This window comes from Hipposideros armiger, unplaced genomic scaffold (assembly GCF_001890085.2).
Source record: "Hipposideros armiger isolate ML-2016 unplaced genomic scaffold, ASM189008v1 scaffold_22, whole genome shotgun sequence".
NCBI lineage: Eukaryota > Metazoa > Chordata > Mammalia > Chiroptera > Hipposideridae > Hipposideros > Hipposideros armiger.
This window is the reverse complement of record NW_017731372.1, coordinates 592,943-612,149: the sequence shown is the minus strand read 5'-3', so window position 1 is coordinate 612,149 and position 19,207 is coordinate 592,943. Positions and strand designations below refer to the sequence as shown.

General features: G+C 38.7%; 2 protein-coding genes across 4 annotated transcripts in view; one reads left to right on the top strand and one right to left on the bottom strand.

Moving 5' to 3' along the window:
• Window positions 1–3,969, top strand: part of SHCBP1L (SHC binding and spindle associated 1 like) — a 29,704-nt gene extending 25,735 nt beyond the window's left edge. Inside the window, exons 8-10 of one of the 2 annotated variants that reach the window (XM_019635438.1) lie at window positions 246–496; window positions 1,321–1,443; window positions 3,605–3,969. In XM_019635438.1, coding sequence (XP_019490983.1) covers window positions 246–496; window positions 1,321–1,443; window positions 3,605–3,856 — 626 coding nt within the window. In that variant the 3' untranslated portion in view covers window positions 3,857–3,969. The remainder of the gene's footprint in view (window positions 1–245; window positions 497–1,320; window positions 1,444–3,604) is intronic. The other variant, XM_019635439.1, reaches the window with a different exon arrangement.
• A 5,259-nt stretch (window positions 3,970–9,228) lies between these two features.
• DHX9 (DExH-box helicase 9) overlaps window positions 9,229–19,207 on the bottom strand; it is a 47,201-nt gene continuing 37,222 nt past the window's right edge. For both annotated transcript variants that reach the window (XM_019635554.1, XM_019635555.1), the window contains 8 exons: window positions 17,007–17,167; window positions 16,149–16,260; window positions 15,041–15,202; window positions 14,803–14,930; window positions 13,927–14,156; window positions 13,633–13,748; window positions 12,709–12,909; window positions 9,229–9,783 (listed from right to left, as the gene is read on the bottom strand). In XM_019635554.1, the coding sequence (XP_019491099.1) occupies window positions 9,480–9,783; window positions 12,709–12,909; window positions 13,633–13,748; window positions 13,927–14,156; window positions 14,803–14,930; window positions 15,041–15,202; window positions 16,149–16,260; window positions 17,007–17,167 (1,414 nt within the window). In that variant the 3' untranslated portion in view covers window positions 9,229–9,479. The remainder of the gene's footprint in view (window positions 9,784–12,708; window positions 12,910–13,632; window positions 13,749–13,926; window positions 14,157–14,802; window positions 14,931–15,040; window positions 15,203–16,148; window positions 16,261–17,006; window positions 17,168–19,207) is intronic.

Sequence of the window (19,207 nt, the reverse complement as noted above, 5' to 3'; positions counted from 1 at the left end):
ACCTTAGGTACACTTAGATTGATTGTAAACCCAGAATCTTCCATCATGGCATCAAATAAGGACAAAAGATTACATTATAGTTAAGTCTGTAACTAGTTAACAACTGAGTAATTATATATATTATTTAAAATGTGAAAAGATATTTTGTATCTTTGTATTTTGTATCTTTGTATTATTGAATGACTAAAGGGCTCTAAACTTTGGGATTACTGATTTAATTATGTATCTTTGTCCCCATGAATCAGGAGTTGGAAACAGAGAGGAAATTATCATTACTTCTGAACCTTCTCATGACAGTTTCGTGGTGTCCAAAGCTGATAATGTGAAAATAATGAATCTATCCTTGATACAGCAGGGGACAGTTGATGGTATTGTGGTGGTGGAGTCTGGTCACATGACTCTAGAAAACTGTGTATTAAAATGTGAAGGAACAGGAGTATGTGTTCTTACAGGGGCTGCTTTGACAATTACAGACAGTGAGATAACTGGTGCCCAGGTACTTCATTTTAAAAACTATGGCTCTATATGATTATAGATAGCTTTGAGTGATCTTAGTATGCAAACAAAGGGTAACAATTACTTCATCTTTGAATTGGATTATAAGTGAGCTTAGAAACTAATAAACATAAACAAAATATGGACCGATACGAGAGAGTATCCTAGTATACTCAGGAAAAGTGAACTGCCTAAATCCAAAGTAAAGAATTATTAGCTTTGTTTTAAGGGTGATTTTTAAAAATAAACCTAGGAATCAGATCATGAGCCAGTCACTTGATGGTTTATTTAAGAAATAGTACTTATGAGCTCTCCATATTGCTGTAAAGTACTGTATTATTAGTTCTAACAGCTTAAGATGACAATTACAAAGATGATTAAAGGGCTGGAAAATTGAACGAAAAAGAAGATTAAAGGAAGTGGAAAAATTACGACCTTTTATTGAATGATTTTTTTTCTTCCTTTTCACTAAAATGAGTAAATAGATTTTAGCAGCATTACGGGAGATATAGAGTACATATAAATTTTTATAACTGAAAAGAATTGCTTAAAGAAATTTTTGACTCTCTTCTAGAGCCTTCATTTGGGTGGGAAATCAATGTAATGAACTATATGACTTCAACTTTCTTTCTGGGCCTAGGATTTTCTTAACACAGATAATTTTTAAAACATCTACAATACATTGTTGTTTGCACTATCATGTATTTTCATGTAACTTCGTATGTTTAAATTGCTAATACAGAATTACAACTTTCAAATCTAAAGACAATTCTGGAGAGGCATGTTTGTGTTTTGTAGACGGTTTTATTTGCTTTTAATTTATAGGGTGCTGGTGTTGAACTGTATCCTGGGAGCATAGCCATTTTGGAAAAGAATGAAATTCATCACTGTAATAACCTCAGAACTGGTGACAGTTCAAAAAGCACCTTAGGTGGAGTTAATATGAAGGTATTCTCATGTTTCTTAATATAGAATTGTTATAAAAATTATAATTAGAAAAATACTAAAATATTAGTTTTAGTCTTAAAAGTTAGTCTATTGGGTCTTCGGAAAAGTCATGACACATGTTTGCAACAGATGGCACTAGTTCATTTTTGGAAGTACTAGAGTCATTCGCATCTATGTTATTGCTATGTCATTTGACAGCTGATAGTTCTAGCTTCTTTCTAAAAAAAAATTTAGCGATTTGGTTGAGTTTTGGAGATTTTACAAGTTGCAGATGGAAGACCAAACTGTGCATTTTTGCCATATTTTACTGTTTTACTTCCATAAAGGGAAGAACGCATGTCAAGCTTGTGAAAAGTTGCATAAAGTTTACGGTGACAATGCTATACAGGAACTTCAGTGCCATTGATGGTTCACGAAATTCTGTGCTGGTGATTTTGATCTCAACGATGCTCCTCGGTCAGGGAGGCCCACCGAGGTTGATGATGACAAAATAAAGGCATTGATCGAGTCAAACCCACGTTACACAACACGGGAGATTGCAGGAACATTGAACATTCATCATTCAAGCATTCATGACCACCTGAAGAAGATGGGATACTAAGCAAGCTTGATATTTGGGTTCTGCATGAACTCAAAGAAGTTCATTTGACGGCGCGTATAAACATCTACAATGTGCTCATTAAATGTGAGGAAAACTACCCTTTTCTGAAGCAACATAACTGGTGATGAGAAGTGGATTGTTTACAACAATGTGGTATGTAAATGGTCTTGGTCCCGACGTGATGATTCACTTCAAACGACATCGAAAGCAGACATTCATCAGAGGAAGGTTATGCTCTCGATGTGGTGGGATTTTAAAGGTGTTATGTTTTTCAAGCTCATACCAAGGAACCAGACAATCAATTCAAATGTGTACTATCGGCAATTGGACAGATTGAACGAATCCATCATCCAGAAACGTCCAGAGCTTGTTAATTGTAAAGGAGTTGTGTTCCATCCATTGTGACAACGTGAGACCACACACAAATTTGATCACCTGTCAAAAATTATTGGAGCTTGGATGGGATGTGTTGCCATACCCACCATACTTGCCTGACCTGCACCGTCAGACTTCCACTTGTTTCGCTCTCTTCAAAACTCTTTGCATGGTATAACATTCAATTCAGATGAGGCTGTAAATCAGCACCTTGTTCAGTTTTTCGCAAATAAAGACAGGTCCTTCTATGAACGAGGAATTATGAAGCTCACGGAAAGAGGGCAAAAGGGAACAAAACGGGCAATATATCATTGATTGATCTTTGTTCTTTATATAAATAAATGACCTTTGAAAAACATAGACAAAATACGTCATGACTTTTCCGAAGACCCAATAAATAAAATGATTTGGAAAACAATAATACAAATAATTAAAATATGTTTTTAATGGTGGCTAATAGGAAACAAGTTTAGTCTTATAATTTAATGATTTCAACTTGAATTCTTAGAAAATAACTTTGAATATGAGAAAGTGGATTTGTTTGCTCCTGGAAAAATGTTTTAGGTTTTTCACTGAGCAGATGTGTAATACATTTTGGAAAGTAAAGCAAATTAAGAGAATAATAACTACATTAAGAAATAGTTAGTCTTACTTTCAAACTTTGTAAAATAATTTAACCAATTTAAACATTAACAGCAATGATTTATAAGTGAAATGCTTCCCCCATTCCTTTCTGCTTCTATGAACGCTGCCTTTCTAGGTCCCTCTCTAGACTTGTGTAGTTAATGAGGTTTTTCCCTAGAAATCTAGTTCATGGATCATTATTTGAAATTATTTTCATGTTTATCAGATAAATTTCATTATCTGAAATTATTTATTTTCATACTTATGTTCCATTAAAAGTCAACTTCATGGGATATTGCTGTAACCCATCTAGAATGTTGTCTTTATTAATAACTGATAAAAATAAATGGAAAACTTTACATTTAATGTTTACTCATTAAACATTTTTGTAGTTAAGATTACAAGAATCTACTGTGAGGAAAATAACGCTTGTTCAAAACTGAGAGATTCAGTTGTTTTAAAGAAATACGTTGAGTTCTAGAGCTTATGACATGTTCATTAGTTCATATTTTATTTTTATAGAAATTATTGAAAAACTAACTTCCTTGAATACTTTAACAGGTTCTTCCTGCACCCAAACTAAAGATGACTAATAATCATATTTACAACAACAATGGCTATGGAGTAAGCATCCTTCAACCAACTGAGCAGTTTTTTATTGTAGCTGAAGAAGCCCTCAACAAAGGGGCTGCTTTGGGAGATAAAAAAGATGAAAATATGCTCTCCAAAGTAATGCAAAACCTGAATCTGGAAATGAATAATAATAAAATTGAAGCAAACTTAAAGGGGGATATTAGAATAGTTACAAGTTAAAGATCTGGATTTATGTTCAAGTTTTATATTTCTGATATTTCTTTAATCTCAACTCCCACAAAAGTGGTAGTTTTAATTAAGTTCAAAACTTATTTAATTAAAAAATCTTTAAACATTTTAATGCTTTCATTGAATGATTCATTTTAAGACTTTTAAAAATAAGTTTTTAGATATAATTCATAACCATAAAATTCACCCTTTTAAAGCAGTCATAGGTTCCGGGAATAGGATGTGGATATTTTTGGGGTGAGGGTGGTGCATTATTCTGTCTACCATCTACCTTAACCAATTTTCCAGGTTAAGGGAAGACAAATCCTAATTCTGCTCGTCAAATGGACCACCTACCCATTGCATAGCTTCTGTACATTTAAGAGAGATTAACCTAAAGGAGATGGTTCAGTATTTCTGCTCTGTCCTTCCCAGTTGTGCACATAGCTGGCTTTCCTACTAGACTGTCAATTTCTTGGAAGATAGGCACTGGGTCTTAGAAACCATTACATCCTACACTGTACTGTGCATTGCAAGTAATAACTGTTAGTTTTAAAAGAATGCTACTAATGGGTCTCTGCCTATGCAAAAGAATGAGGTTGTCAATCCAGGACTTTTAAGGACATTTCTTCCCAGTTGCTGGGGATGGAAACATTAGGATTCGAGAGGTGAAGACCACAAATGAATCAGACTCCCTTTTGCCTTTCATGAGGGCCTGGCAGTGGGAGTGCTCTCCTTTGTCCCACACCTGCCAGTAGAGCGAGGGTGCAGCCTCAATTGAAGAGAAGTATGGGGACCATCACGCTAGGGCCTCTTCTCAGTTCATGAAGTAGCAGAGAAGGTGGCCGGTAGCCACAAACCAAAGGACTAACAGGCACAGAGAAGAAGGCGCCGTGCTCACAGGAGCAAGCTGCCATTCCTCGTGAGACACCCACCTGCGGAAGTGCACGCGTGTTATCTTCCGGGTTCAACAGTTAGAACCAGGAAGCAGTCATGCGAACAATGAGAAAACTATATACTATACTTTCAGTGATTGAACCAAATCAGGTGTTGCAGGTCCCAAGAGTGTGAACTACGTGAAATTTTAATTAAAAAACTGTACATGCCTTTTGGTGGAGAGTCCATAGCTTTCATTATATTCTCAAAGGAGCCTCTCTGCCCTCAAAAACTTAAGACAACTGAACTAGATAATATTTAAGTTCCCTTTTACATATTCTTTATTATTCAATTGAAGCCTAAACCCGGTTTTTAAACAAAATGTGCTTTTCACAGAACACTGATTTGTTCTGTAGAAAATGCAGGCAAATTTCTAGCCTATTAATATTTTTACTAAGCATTATGCCATTATGTATATTTTGGTAATCTGATAGTTCTCAGATTTTGTATTTGTATAAGAAAGATGAACATTTATTAACCAATAAAATTTTAAAGCCATTGCTAATTATCATTAGAATACTAAGTTAATTTGGAGATGTTTAGGACAATTACTAATAACAAAACATTTAAATCTGTAGGTTAACCTAATGCTATAGTGCTTCCTATTATTTTTAAGAGCTACAAATTTTCAATCATTTGAATAAGTAAAATTACTAAAGTATAAAAAAAAAACCACTAAGTGTAATTTTTTTTTACATTTTTATAGGTTAACATAAAAATATTATATTGGTTAACCAGTTAAGACTATGTAGCTAATTCCTTTGTAGTATTTATCTTTTTATTTCTTAGGTTTGAAAGAAATGTTAATTTTAAAGTTTGGAAATTCCTGAAAGATCTGCCATTAAGATTAACCTAAGGTGACCAACTCACCCTAGTTTACCTAGGACTTTTCCAGTCTTAGCACTTCCTGAGTCTCAAGAAACCACAGTCCCAGGCAAACTAGGACCGTTGGTCACCCTCATTCCCAGGAAGTAGATTCTTTTCTTAAAAGCTAAACGATCACTCAAGTAGTCTGATAAATTCAGATGACCTCAATCAGTTAACTTTGAACAATTCAATAGTAAATTATCTACATGTAAGAGGATAGTCCACAAATACCAAAGGTACACAAACACACTTTCAGGAAGTTGCCTGTTCTCTGGCCAATTCAAACCTTTCAGGTAAATCCAGTGGAATTCAGGAAGCTTTTCACCAGTCAAAACCAAAATTCCTAAATTGTTTACAGTCCAATCCAAAATTCCATTTCTGGTGTTCTTTACTATCCTCCCATCCCAATTCTGCCTCTAGATTCAGAGGCAGGGAAACTGGCATTTGAATGCGTGCTTGGCCACCACTGATGTCCTCTTCTAGCAAGTTGTCTGTGCTAACCCTGAGCTGACACAACTGCTCGTGTTCTCCTGGTCTGTCCCGCCGGCCCAGGTGATATCCAGAGTTTTACGTGCAGTTTCACAGCACAAGAGATCCCATCACGTTGTAGTTGCTTGCTCAAGGACACTGTGCCAGTATAATACTCACAACACAGAACGCTCTGCAGCCTGGCTTCTCGGAACTGGCACACCAGCTCATTCCTCCCGTTAACTTCTGAGCATCTCTCTGGGCCCAAAGTAAATTGACAATTCCCTTCCACATCGCTCTTAGCCCCAAAGCTGTTGGGTTGTCATTGCTGCAACCCTCAAGTTTAGAAAGCGCATGGCGAAGATGTCAAGTATGCAAGCTACCAATCATGGAACAGGCGCAGTCAGGTCTTTCTCCCACCTTGAATTTCTAGAGGAGCAGGCCCCGTTTTGTCAGGGACAACTCTCACCAAACCCCAATGTGTGTGTATGGTGAGAGGAGTGTTGGTAAGCAGCTACTGTACACCTGTCCCTATTCTTTCTTCCCAAATTCTCTCCCCCTACTGTGTCCAGCTCCTTTTCACTTCATCTGAATGAGAGAGGGGTGTAATTAGCTCTTGTTTTGGAAAAACTTTCCAATTATTTCAAACTGGCTGCAACATCCCTTAAACTGAGTATTTTCTTTGTTCTACGCAGACTGTGGGGGGATGGTTGAGAAAGGAAATGCAACACACGGGTTGATGTTTCCAGGTACTAATATGTCACAAAACAAAACTCCGTAGCCTTCTGCTCCCTAAGTCTGATCACTCCTTCAAAGGAATAATTTCTGGATGTTAAGTCAATGATGGACTCTTTGACCATTAAAACTGACCTGACTTCCTTTTAACTATGACAGCCAAGCTGGTGCTTCATCTCCTCCCCCATGTGAACCACTAAGAAACCGAACTGTGTATTTTTGAAGTCACACACACACAACTACAGTGTGTTTATGGTCTGTCAATTAACTGCTTTGAGGCACTGGACACAGGCAACGCAGAACTGTGATCCCCAAAGTAAGGGGAACAAATGAGATGAGCCCTCATGGGTCATGGCAGAGGGAGAAAGAGCCAAGCGGAGCCCAGCAAGCTCGCTGGCCGGGAGACAGATGGAGACTGAGGACGGCGGCTCACATCTGTGGAGAATACAGAGGAGGGAGCCGCGCAGAGCAGAGCTCTGGAAATCTGCACAGGGATCACCGTAGGTTTTTAGCTGAACACCGAAAGATCATTACAACTGCACCTGAGTGGTTCCTTGAAGCGTTTTTTGGCCGTTTTTGATTCCTAATCTCTGGCTAAAGCTGTTGGGAGGGATGAATACCAGCTAAGTGAGGGTCACTGAGGTCACTGAACTCACACCTCTCATGGGAGTTGTCGCATGTGCAAACGGCAAGAGAAAGCCCGGCCGACTGACATGGTAGGGAGCTAGTATGCCTGTGGAGTGGAGCCCAGTGTAGAGGAGGAGTGAGGGGGTAAGGAGTGCAGCCTTTATCCTGATGGCAACAGGAACCAGTGGTTTCAGCCAGCAGGGGGTGGTAGTGAGGGCTTATGAGGATGTTGACTCCAGCTGCAGTGTGGAGAGCAGATTGTGGATAGGCAGGCCACCTGCGGGACAGTTCAGTTGAGGTTGCTGCATTGTTGTCCGTCCAAGTTAACACCCTGAATAGGACATTCGCAGTTGCTTTATAAAAGCACAACAGGAAAGTGTTTTGGAAGTAGAATCAACTAGATGTGGTTAGATGGCTTTGGTAATTAAGTAGCTGAAACTCCTGGGATACGAACAGACCATAGGGCACAGGGTGAGTTAGGGGGGTTTTCTTCAGTTTAAAGTCCAGTTGACTCTTGAACACGGGTCTGAACTGCACAAGTTCACTTACATAGATTTTCTTCAGTAAATATAGTCAGGCCTCTGTATCCCCAGGTTTCGCTTCCAGGGTCAACCATCCACAGATGGAAGACGGTACTTCCGTGGATGCGAGGGCAGACTGTATGCATTGTTGTATGTGCTTCTGTGTAAGGGACTTGAGCACTGAGGATTTTGGGATCTAATGTATCCTAAAGCCAATTCCCCATGGATATTGAGGGATGACTGAAATTTTTTTGGGAGTCAAAAGTTAGATTTTTGACTGGGGGGGGAGGTTGGCGCCCCTAATCACTGCATTGTTCAAGGGTCAACTGTACTGAGTTTTATTTCAGTGGGATCTAAGTAGAAACTTATGTCTAGTAAGTAGTTGTTTATACTAAGTAGTCTGATGCTCAGAAAGAAAATCTCAGTTGGAGATAACAGATTTGAGAATGTACATAGATAGGAGCCATCAGCTGATCAACAGTAACTGCTGAAGGTGATCTGAAGAACGTGCAGAACAAGAAGAGGATTTTGAAAAGGACACTAAGGCAAAACAGAACTTGCCCAAGATCACTCACTCATGTGTCAGAAAGCAGTTTAATGGTCTAATCCAAAGCCTTTGTAATTTCTACCGTAATGTGCTATTTATCAACTGAGAAATGTGTGAAAATCCATTGGAAACTGTGGTGTTATAAATATATAAATATCTCTACTAAAAGTAGTTTACAAATATCCTTTGACAAACATGTATGTTAATGTAGGTAGAGTTATCAAATAAACTTTATTATGCATTGGTAAAACTTACCTTTATTCTGTGGATTTTTAATTCTAATTAAAATTAATTTTTAAGTTTTACATTAGAAACTAATTTAGAAAAGAGAATGCTGACCTTGGTCTTAGATTTTTCAAAGACAAAGCTTGGGAAAAAGCCAAAATGTTCAGCCCTAGGTCATCTTATTCAGGTGCAGGTGTCCATGTGAACTGTGTGCCATTCCAAGTACAAGAATAGCAACTCCATACCGAGGCTAATTATTCTAACTACTACAAGTTATAAGTACTTGGTATACTTTTAAAACAGAATATAGTTTTTCCTCTGATGTTTTAAAACTAACAGATGTAACTGACATTGTAAAATTATTCTAATGTATAAGATCTACAATTAACTGTATGGCCCAAATTCAGTGTAACGCTTTATTTTCTACTGTATTAAACTAAAGCCAAGGAAATAACAAGTCAATTTTAAAGGCAAATCTTTACTCCTTAAAGAAAAAATACAAACTGTGATACTTTTACAATAAGTCATTATATTTTACATAATATAAACAAAATCACTACTGTATCTATATGGTTTCCTTAAACTACAATGAACACAGAATGGGTGAAAACATGGGTTTACTTACTTATTGGCAGCCAATAAACAGCTTGGGAAAACTGGTGGCATGCACTTTTTTACTCTCGATGCAGAGGCGCCAACATAACCAGGGTTAGTAGCCACCTGCTCCTCTTCCTTGTCCGTAGCCCCTTCTGCCACCGCCTCGCTGGAAGCCCCCAGCCCCTCTGTAGGCTCCCCCATAGGACCCTCTGTAGTCTCCTCTCGTGCTCCCTCTGTAGCCCCCTCTGTAGCCACCATAGCCACCCCAGTAGGAGTTGGAGCCACCACCATAGCCTTGGCCACCTCTGTAGCTGCCTCGGCCATAGCCTCCACCGCTGTAACTAGAACCTCCCCGTCTATATCCACCTCCATTGTCAAACCGGGCCATCTTGGGAGGGCGTGGACCATCTCCATACCTAAGAAAAGCACAAAACCACCACTTTAGCAAAGCATCCTTAATACTTCTCAACCAGTCACAAAATAGAAGCTTTCAGTCATATCTGAAAATGTAATGCATAAAGGGAATGAAGCCAACCGCACAGATTCAAACTGAAGTGAAATAAATCTGCTACTCCAAAATAGACCCAGGAGGCGGCACCAACTGTGACCATCTGCTGTTCTAAAGTTCTTTCTGGTTCATTCTCAAAGAGCTTCAATTCTGGCAGTGTGTCCTTACAACTTTAACACAGTTCTCTTTCACTCAGCTCAACTATACAGCATTCTGAGAAAGCAATAATATGTTGGGAAGAGGTTCCTGGAGCTGGCAATAAATTATTTGATTTTTAATCACCAAATATTTTCTTGCATTAATTCTGAAATGTTTTTGAAAAATGCCTTTGGGTAATCTGTTTAAGCCTAAATCTGTTTTCACGTGGCAAACAAAGAAAATGAGGAGTAAGGGAAAACTGCAGAAATCAAGGTGTCTGGCCAACTCCAATCCAACACAACCCAAACAATTCATTCCTCCTCCACAGCTTAGAGACCACCACCACCAGCTCAGCAGCTGTCCAAGTCAGGAAGATGGGGGGGGGGTGTCTGTCTTCATTCCTTCACTGCACTGCTCCCCCATTTTAATCCATCACCAATTCCTAGTGATTCTACTGCACATCTGATTCATTCACTTCTCCCCATTTCAATTCTCCCTATTATGATTCAGACCACCATCATATTCATACAGCCTAACCTTGTTCTTGTATTTATTCCATCTTTTCTAGTTTCTAGACTTTTGGCCTTCACACAGCCGACTGCATGTGAAGTCCCTTGATCACCACCCCTCCTGCCAAAAATAATTTCTCCTCTTCTAAATACCTATGAGAGCTGCATTTGTATCTGTGTATGACACTTTTTTCCAGCTGTTTTTGAAGATTCTCCTTCTCAATAATTCTTCTATACATCTGATCTGCTGGGAGGACCACAGCACAGTTGACCCTTGAACAATGTGGGGGTTAGGGGTGCTGACCCCTGAGCAGTCAAAAATCCACATATAACTTTTGACTTCCCCCAAAACTTCAGTTGTCCCTCAGTATCCACGGGAGATTGGTTCCAGGACCCACCCCGCTACCCCTGCCCATACCCGAATCCGCAAATGCTGAAATCCCTTATATAAAATGGCGCAGAACAATGCATGCAATCGGCTCTCTGCATTGTGGATTCCCAACCGCAGATCAAAAAAAACTGTTTTCGATCCATGGTTGGCTGAATCTTTGAATACGAAACCTGGGACATGAAGGGCCGTCTACATATTTATTGAAAAAAAATCTGCGTTTAAGTGGACCCATGCAGTTTAAACCCATGTTTTCAAGCGTCAACTGTACAGTGTAATAAATGAGAGCACTGTTTCAGGAGCCAGGCTGCCTGAGTTTGAATCCAGCTTTGCCATTCACTAGCTCTGTGACGTTGGGTCTTAACTTCTCTGTACCTAGCTTCCTTATTCGTATTAAGTGTTACAATACTTAATTTTTGGGGCATGACTGTGGTGTCGCTATGTTCTTAAAAGATACTTGGAGTATACTGATGTAAAATGCATGTCTGCAACTTAATTACAAATGATTAATCAAAAGAATTAGGTACTGTTTTATAGATTATATACATATATACCAGGGGTGCCAAAAAATGTATACACATGACTTGTATTCAGCTTTTGCTATTGGTATGTACTGAGAATTACAGTTTTAATAGTTTCTTCCTTTCTTAGAACGTGTATACATTTTTTTGGCGCTGTCTCTCTCTCTCTCCACACACACACACACACACACACACACAAAAGTGTCGCTAAATTCTGACAATCAGTGAACCTCAATTAAGGGACTATAAGGGTGTTCATTCCACTGTTGTTTTCTGTAGGTATCACCTATTTTGAAATAAAATGTTGTGGGCAAAGAAAACTTAAAAAGGGGAAAAATAGGGCCGGCCGAGTGGCTCAGTTGGTTAACAGCTCACTCAAGAGCGTAAGCTCTGAGCAACAGAGTTGCCAGTTTGATTCTCAGCCCGAGCTGAGCTGCCGCTGAGCTGCTAACAGGTGGCAGGATGGCTCAGCTAAAAAAAAAAACTAAAGAAAAAAAAGGTGAAAAATAAAATGGAAGCAAATGAAACATTTTAAGAATCAAGAGAAATTTCACACTGCTTTAAGATATCCATGTTCTTGTATTTCCCTAAGATAAACCCTGATGCTTTTTATTTGATGAAGTAGCAATTCAACCCCTCATCAACATTTTTTCTTTGGAGATTGCAAAACAATACTGTGGAAAGAGGACAGTCTGGGTTCTGTCACTTTGTCATGTGGCCCACCCTGGGCTCTACACAGGCACTGCTTTATTGTGCTTCGCAGGTACTGCATTTTTTTACACATCCGAGGCAAGACCCTCCACCAGCATAAAGATTATGACTCGCTGAAGGCTCAGATAATGGTTAGCATTTCTTAGCAATGAAGTATTTTTTAAATTAAGGTGTATACACATTGTTTGTATAGACATAATGCTATTGCACACTCAACAGACTACAGTATAATGCATAAACATTACCTTTACATGCACTAGGAAACCAAAAATTCATGAAGCGCTTTACTGCGGAGGTCTGGAACCGAACCAACAATATTCCTGTATATGCTTTTACGGTCCCTTTCTGTCTCTAACATGCACTGATATAAGAAATTACTGACACAGAGAGAAAAGTAAACATCCCTACTCTTAATCTGAGTGTGTTAACAGAACTAAATTCTGCGTGCACTGTTTACTTAGAATTTTAATTTAAATAGGGCCTCTATCCACTAACCACGGCTGTTAGGCCAGCCTCAAAGAGCTGTCCCTGCTGAGCTGAGTTCAGAGCCGTTACGTGGTACTCACCGTGTGCTGCCCGCCATGAGGTTGATACCAGCAGCGGACGGCCTCGAGATCTGGCGGATCGTGTTCAGCATACGTTCATTCACAGGGTCCAGCTGGCTGATGATCTCAGGCTGTTTGGTTACTTCAACAACCAGAGCCTCCAGGGCTGCCCGGAGAGCAGTGATACAGGCAGCAGCTTCATGAGATATTTGCAGTTTGATCCTAAAATAGAGGAAAATGATAAAAAATAAGAGGGGGTGCACAGAGAGACTGCTGTCTCTCAATTTCACACATGGCAATCGATGGAATAAATATAACTTCTCGCTAAGTGTCAATACTTTCAATTACTGTAATGGCTCCAGACTTAGGCAAACACAGGTATGAAAAATAACAATAACCCACACTAACGTCTTAAAATTCACTGCTACCTATTGTCATGAGTTGTAAACTACGAAATCTATCACGCAAAATACTGCTAGCAATACGGAACACTCAGTCTCTAATAAAAGGAGAGACTCAGATTACTGGAGTTTCTAAGTTTTCAAGAATATGACTGAGCCCACTGACTGTTATTAAGCTTTATCCCATTTGTGCCAAGTGCTTACTATATGCTATGCTTACTCTTAATCTCTAACCAAAACACAGAGTACATGAAAGAGGCGGCCAAGCTCCCATATGACTCTAATTCTTGGTGCAGTACTCATGGTGATAGATGCCTAATGCATTTGTTTCTACTGGTACAGTCGATTTAAGACTAACTACCAAGTATGAACCATACTGCCAAGATATACTACTTTCCAAGAAAAGACAATGTTATAAAGCACCTCATTTGTGCCACCAAATTTTGCCATGTTTGTTTCACAAATTAAGTTCGATCAGCAGCTCAATTTCATCACAGCTCAATTCTAAGAATTCACTTTGGAGTTCACATCTGAAAATCCATACCAGTCATCTATAAGCACCATCTGCCCATCAGACTGGACTTTCTTGGAGGCAAAGAGAAGCAGCTGCAGGGGGGTGACTAAAGTCATGCCTTTAGCAGAGATGGCCCGGGTTCGAATCTGCAGATGGAGAAAGAGGCAGAGTTGACATTCCAACTGCCAATCAACTGTCGATGATTGGCATATAACGATCATGAAGTATGCTTTGAAAATTAAAACTCATGTTCCCGCTGCACATTAGTAAGTAAAGACAATTTGCATTTTCAATGTAAGCTTTTCTAAATTAATCTTTTCTCACCTTTTCACCAAATACAAAGAAGGGAGATGGGTAGTTCATGTCCTGGCTGCTAAAAGGACAATTAACAGATGACTTGTGGATAAGTGCATTGCGCCCTTCAGTGGTGAGAATCTTTCTCTTTTCCTTATGATAGCACACATTGGGGTACACACCAAAGGCCAGAAGAGAGATAATAACATCTAAATTATTATCTGGTCCGATGTTAGTAAACACTTGTGTCAACAAACAATCTGTTAAGAGGAACGGGGTAAAAAAAAAATCAGTTATCTGAAATCCTCACGTTGCATGTAAACTATTTAAGAGAATTAGGAGAACTGACTTCTCCCCCACCTTCTTTTTTCAAACGCTCTGCCTAACTTCATCTCTTCTCAGAACTCTTAAACCCAGATTAAGTTCAAGGAGAAATTCGGCTGAGTCTCCACAATAACGAAAATGTCTGTGTTCTCAGACACTCAACCATGACATAAGCTTGGAGTGATTACTTAAAAAAATATCCCCAACTAATCACCCCTTCTCAGAACAGGAGTTAGACTCACAGGACCCCAGTGTAAGTATTCCACCTGCAGTCCTTAAAGAGCTATGTGCCTCCTAGAGAAGACGGAGCGACGATCCAAGGGGAACCCACTGCAACGAAGCCTAGTGCTCTCACCCAGGCTCTGCTCTAGGAGCATTCCATCGTTTGGAAAGTATGATGGTGAAGTGTTAAGAGCACGGACACAGTTTGTTCTAGACAAACCTCAGTTCTGGACTAAAACCTCCCAACTGAATGAATTTCAGACAAGTAATTTAAACTGTGTCACTTTCCTCATCTATAAAATGGGGTAACAGAGCTATATCTCTTTTTATTTCACGTACTTAAGAATATAAGAGTCTCACCTTCTGGAAATCCAGAATTGATCAGAATTTCTTTGAGCTGAACTTTGGCTTCCCAGGTCATTCTTAGTGTAGCCATATTGAGTCTTTTGTGCTCACAAAAACGTATCTCTGCTTCTTCTCCACCCATTCTAAAATAAATAGGTATGATAAGAGTCATTCCCAAAGCCCACAGAACTAGAAAATAGTTTAGAAACCAGACAGTTCACACAAATCTTAAAACTCTCTTTCAAACCTATACCTAGCATCATCCCAAGCTTGGAATACTGATAGAAGGGCCACGTGATCAGAAAATCTGTTTCCAGAAAAATTTCGATGGACATAACCCAGTCGCTTCCCTTCACTGATGAAAGGCTCCGGAAAGCAGGTGGCAGCAGAGATGGTGCAGACAGCATCTCCCACACTGAAAGAGAGACAGGAAAATTCAGTCTAAATCACATTCTTGTTCCAGCAGCTTATGCGGTATTGTCAACTGTGGGTCAGCAAATTTACTGGCTATGATATTGCTTTATAGCACTGAAATTAGCTCAACAAAGAACTTTGCAGCTGCTCTCTATAGAAGCAGAAAAGGTAAAAAAATGAGTTCTGGTATTAATGGATACACATTTACCATAAATTATGACCAAGTAGTGTGTAATTTTCCTTTCCTAGTCTTTCTTCCCAATCTTATCAAATCTCTTAATCTTCAGAACGTTCTGATAAAATTTATCCTATTTTCTTACCTGTTTGACTTCCGCATGGGATGGTGGCTATGCCCACCGCAACTAAGACTGAGCTCGGCACCTTGAGCTGAGCTGCCGCCCGGATGGCTCAGTAGATAGAGCATGTGCTCTTAACAACAAGGCTGCCGGTTCAATTCCCACATAGGATGGTGGCTACGCCCACCCGCTACTAATTGAACACAGCACCTTGAGCTGAGCGGCGTGACTGAACCTGGAGCTGAGTTAGCTGCACCCTCCACAACTAAGATTGAAGGACAACACCTTGGCTGTTCCCCTCCCTCAATTCCCCAATAAAATCTTTTAAAAAAACCACAAAAAGCCCCCCTATTTTCCCAATGCTATTTTTTTTTCAAGGACAACTACTTAACCATCTGAAAGGAACTGTACTTCTGAGAAATCTGCTCTCCCCCCCTCCCCCAACAAGTGGTCCCAGGTGTCCATCTGCTGGAACTGTTGGTTCTGCTCACTTCATACTTCTTTCACTATCTAAACTATGCCACTTCCCTGCTTACGAATGTTTGTGTAGTTTTTTCTTCTATCTGAGCCCATCCTACTTTTATGGGAAGAGGGATAAGATTCTGAAACTGTTCTACCATTTAACTATCAGCAATAAAACAGAGCACTTACTAGAAAATACACCCCATTATCATCATTTTGCCAAGACGAGGCTCAATGGGGAGTTTAGCCAGAATTCGTCCCAGTGGAGTCAACTCATCATTGGAATCTAATGCGTCGAGCTCTGTGGGAAGAGATTTCTTTGTGAGCAGAAACAGTAATGAACACCCCTTTAACCTAGGTAAAGACAAAACATTTCTTTATAGATTAAGATGAATTAAGATAGTACACTTAAGTTTTCATCATTTGTCAGACCAACTGCCAGCACCATGCCCACGGCCAACAATTGTCTTCAGTCAAAAATACAACAAAACCAAATTCTGGAGCACCTACTATGAAGACAGCACTACAGAAGGCCCTGTAGGCTGAAAAGGGGAATACAGTCCAAAGAAGTCTATAAATACAGTACTAACTATTAATAGCAGCATAAGTACCTATGTGCCACAAGTCTGATACCGCCAGATTTAAAATTCAAATTCAGATCCCCTGGCTCCGATGCCCTTATACTACACCACTTCAATCTTAAGTGTGATTAGAAAAAATAGGTGTTCTAAGAGATGTACATAAAATATTGTGGGTATCATGAGTAATTCATGTCCTCACGTTCTGACTGTAATATTGGTTACGAGATGACATCTTGCCTTTTCTCTACCTTTTTCCAAAATAAGACTCACATTAGCTCCTTCTACCCTCTTCTTGCTCATTTCATATAATAATACTGACCATACTAAGTACATAAGATAACGCTGGAAGCCTTAGCATCAGAGCCCTGTGGATTTTATCTTCTTCTTGATTTGCTAAGTGTTATTTGCCAGGACACGGCAGATGGTATAATTAAAATGTGCTAGGTAGGCCTATATTTGTAGGTACCTCGAAGAGTGTGCTCTGCTTCAATCACAGCGTCCAAAGGTGGTGGTTCAATTGCCTTTGCCAAAAATTGGCCAATTCCTCCCAGGCGCAGAAGTTTTATACTCAAAGCAATTTCATGCAGTGGTGTTCGGAACATCTCTGGTGTCATGTGAGTTTCGAGTCTAAGAGAAAACAAGCATAAAATAAACATCCTCCGTTGTATATACACATGTATTTAATAAAATCTTTGCAGAGATATAATCAGATACAGAGCTACTCTTTCCTCATCCTTTTACAATTATCAAAGAACATTTTATATTTACTGTCAAAACTCTATCTGGACAAGACCCTCTTAACTGGTTGAGCAGAGGGGCTTATGACACTTACAGGTTGATGGCATTTACAGCTAGGGAGTAAAAGAGAATTAAAAAGTTATCCCAAATCCCTAATGTTATTATTACTACCACCTATGGCTTCTTCAGTTCTTCCCTGCTGAGAAACGGGCTAAAAATGGTTGCAAGACCTTTTGTGGGCGATGCAGACTACCGTATTTTGCTGTGTATAATGCACACTTTTTTGCTCAAATTTTTGAGGGAAAAATAAGGATGTACATTATACATGGGTAGTACTAATTCCGTATCTATATACATATTTTTAATTCTTTTATTTATGCTTATGAGTTAATAGTGTAACTCTAGAAATCAAAAATGCTATCTGTATGCAAAATAATACCCTGGAATACGATAATCGGTTTTGTTGAACTTACGACCAACTTGCAACAACAAAGAATTCTTGGCTTTCTACGATGCATAAATATTGTAAATTTGCTACCGGTACATAAAATTTCTTGTATCTATCTGTTCTTGTGTGTTGTAATTATTTGTTTCATAAAATTTCTTGTACCATTTAATATGTTAAAAATGCTAAAATTCCTTTATAATACAAAAAACAAGTACCTAAATATAAACAAATAAAAGTCTGAATTAAAAATTAAAATGAAAGGTTTTTTCCCTAAAAGTCTAGGCCAAAAATATGGGTGCACTTTATACACTGGAGTGCATTAAACATGGCAAAATATGCTAATACTAACATTTCCCTACAACCTCTTCCTTTCCTAGTCCATATAATTCTAGTACCACTGAAAAGGATTATACAGATTATCTAACCCTTTAAAATTTATTAATGAAAGCTATTATTATAAATTAATACTAACAATGATAATAGCTAACATTTACAGAGAGCTTACTATGTGTCAAGCATTGTTCTCAATATTTTCTATTATTAATTCATTCAATTCTCAAACAAATCCTATGGGCTAGGTAGTACACTATCTTCCTTTTACAAAAGATACAGAATGGTTAACGTTCTCATTTCATAGAACGAGAGGCCTAAGGAGTGCAAATGTTTAAGGTTATGCAATATATTGGGCACAAACAGTATTAAAATCCAGGAATCTACACTTCTAATTCAGGCTTATTCCCTATGAACTATTCGTGATGAAGATTTATGGGAACCATTTATAGGTGATTCCAACACTGCTGGCAAGACTTAAGTCAGCTTAAATTAGGTTCACATAAATGCATATAGCATATCTATTCCTCATCCTAGAGAAAATGCTTTCCTCTAAGATGTCAGAGTACAGTACTTGTTGCTTCAGTTCAAGGGTCAATCTAACTTTAAAAAGAACTAGATTTCATCCAAATGTTGCAGGCAGTCTCCTGAGTTAATTTCTGATGCTAAAATAATCTATATTTATAATTACTAGGGAGCCATATTTTACCAGTGTAAAAGCAAATACAAGCTTCTTTGCTTTTTCTTCAGTGCATTACATGTGTCTGGTCACCTAAATTAGTCTGTCCCATGATACTTCATTGTGATAAACATACACACAAAACCCTTAACTCAACCTTTATTAACAACTGGTTAAAGCTAATGTACACCATATGGATCTCCAGAAACATACAACTAAATACATATCTTAAATCTATAATTCACAGAGATGAGGCTTTTTTTTAAACCACCAGCTCCCACCCACAAACATCCCCCAAAGGCCCTGTAGCATAAATGGAAACGGACACAGTATTAACAGACTTGGACTTCAGTCCTGGAGAAGTCAACTAAATTTTTTAAGCTTTAGTTTCCTTTTCTAAACATGAGGTGTGATCAAAGAATATGGTAAATGTTTAAATTAAAAAAAATTATTACAGGGCCGGCCGAGTGGC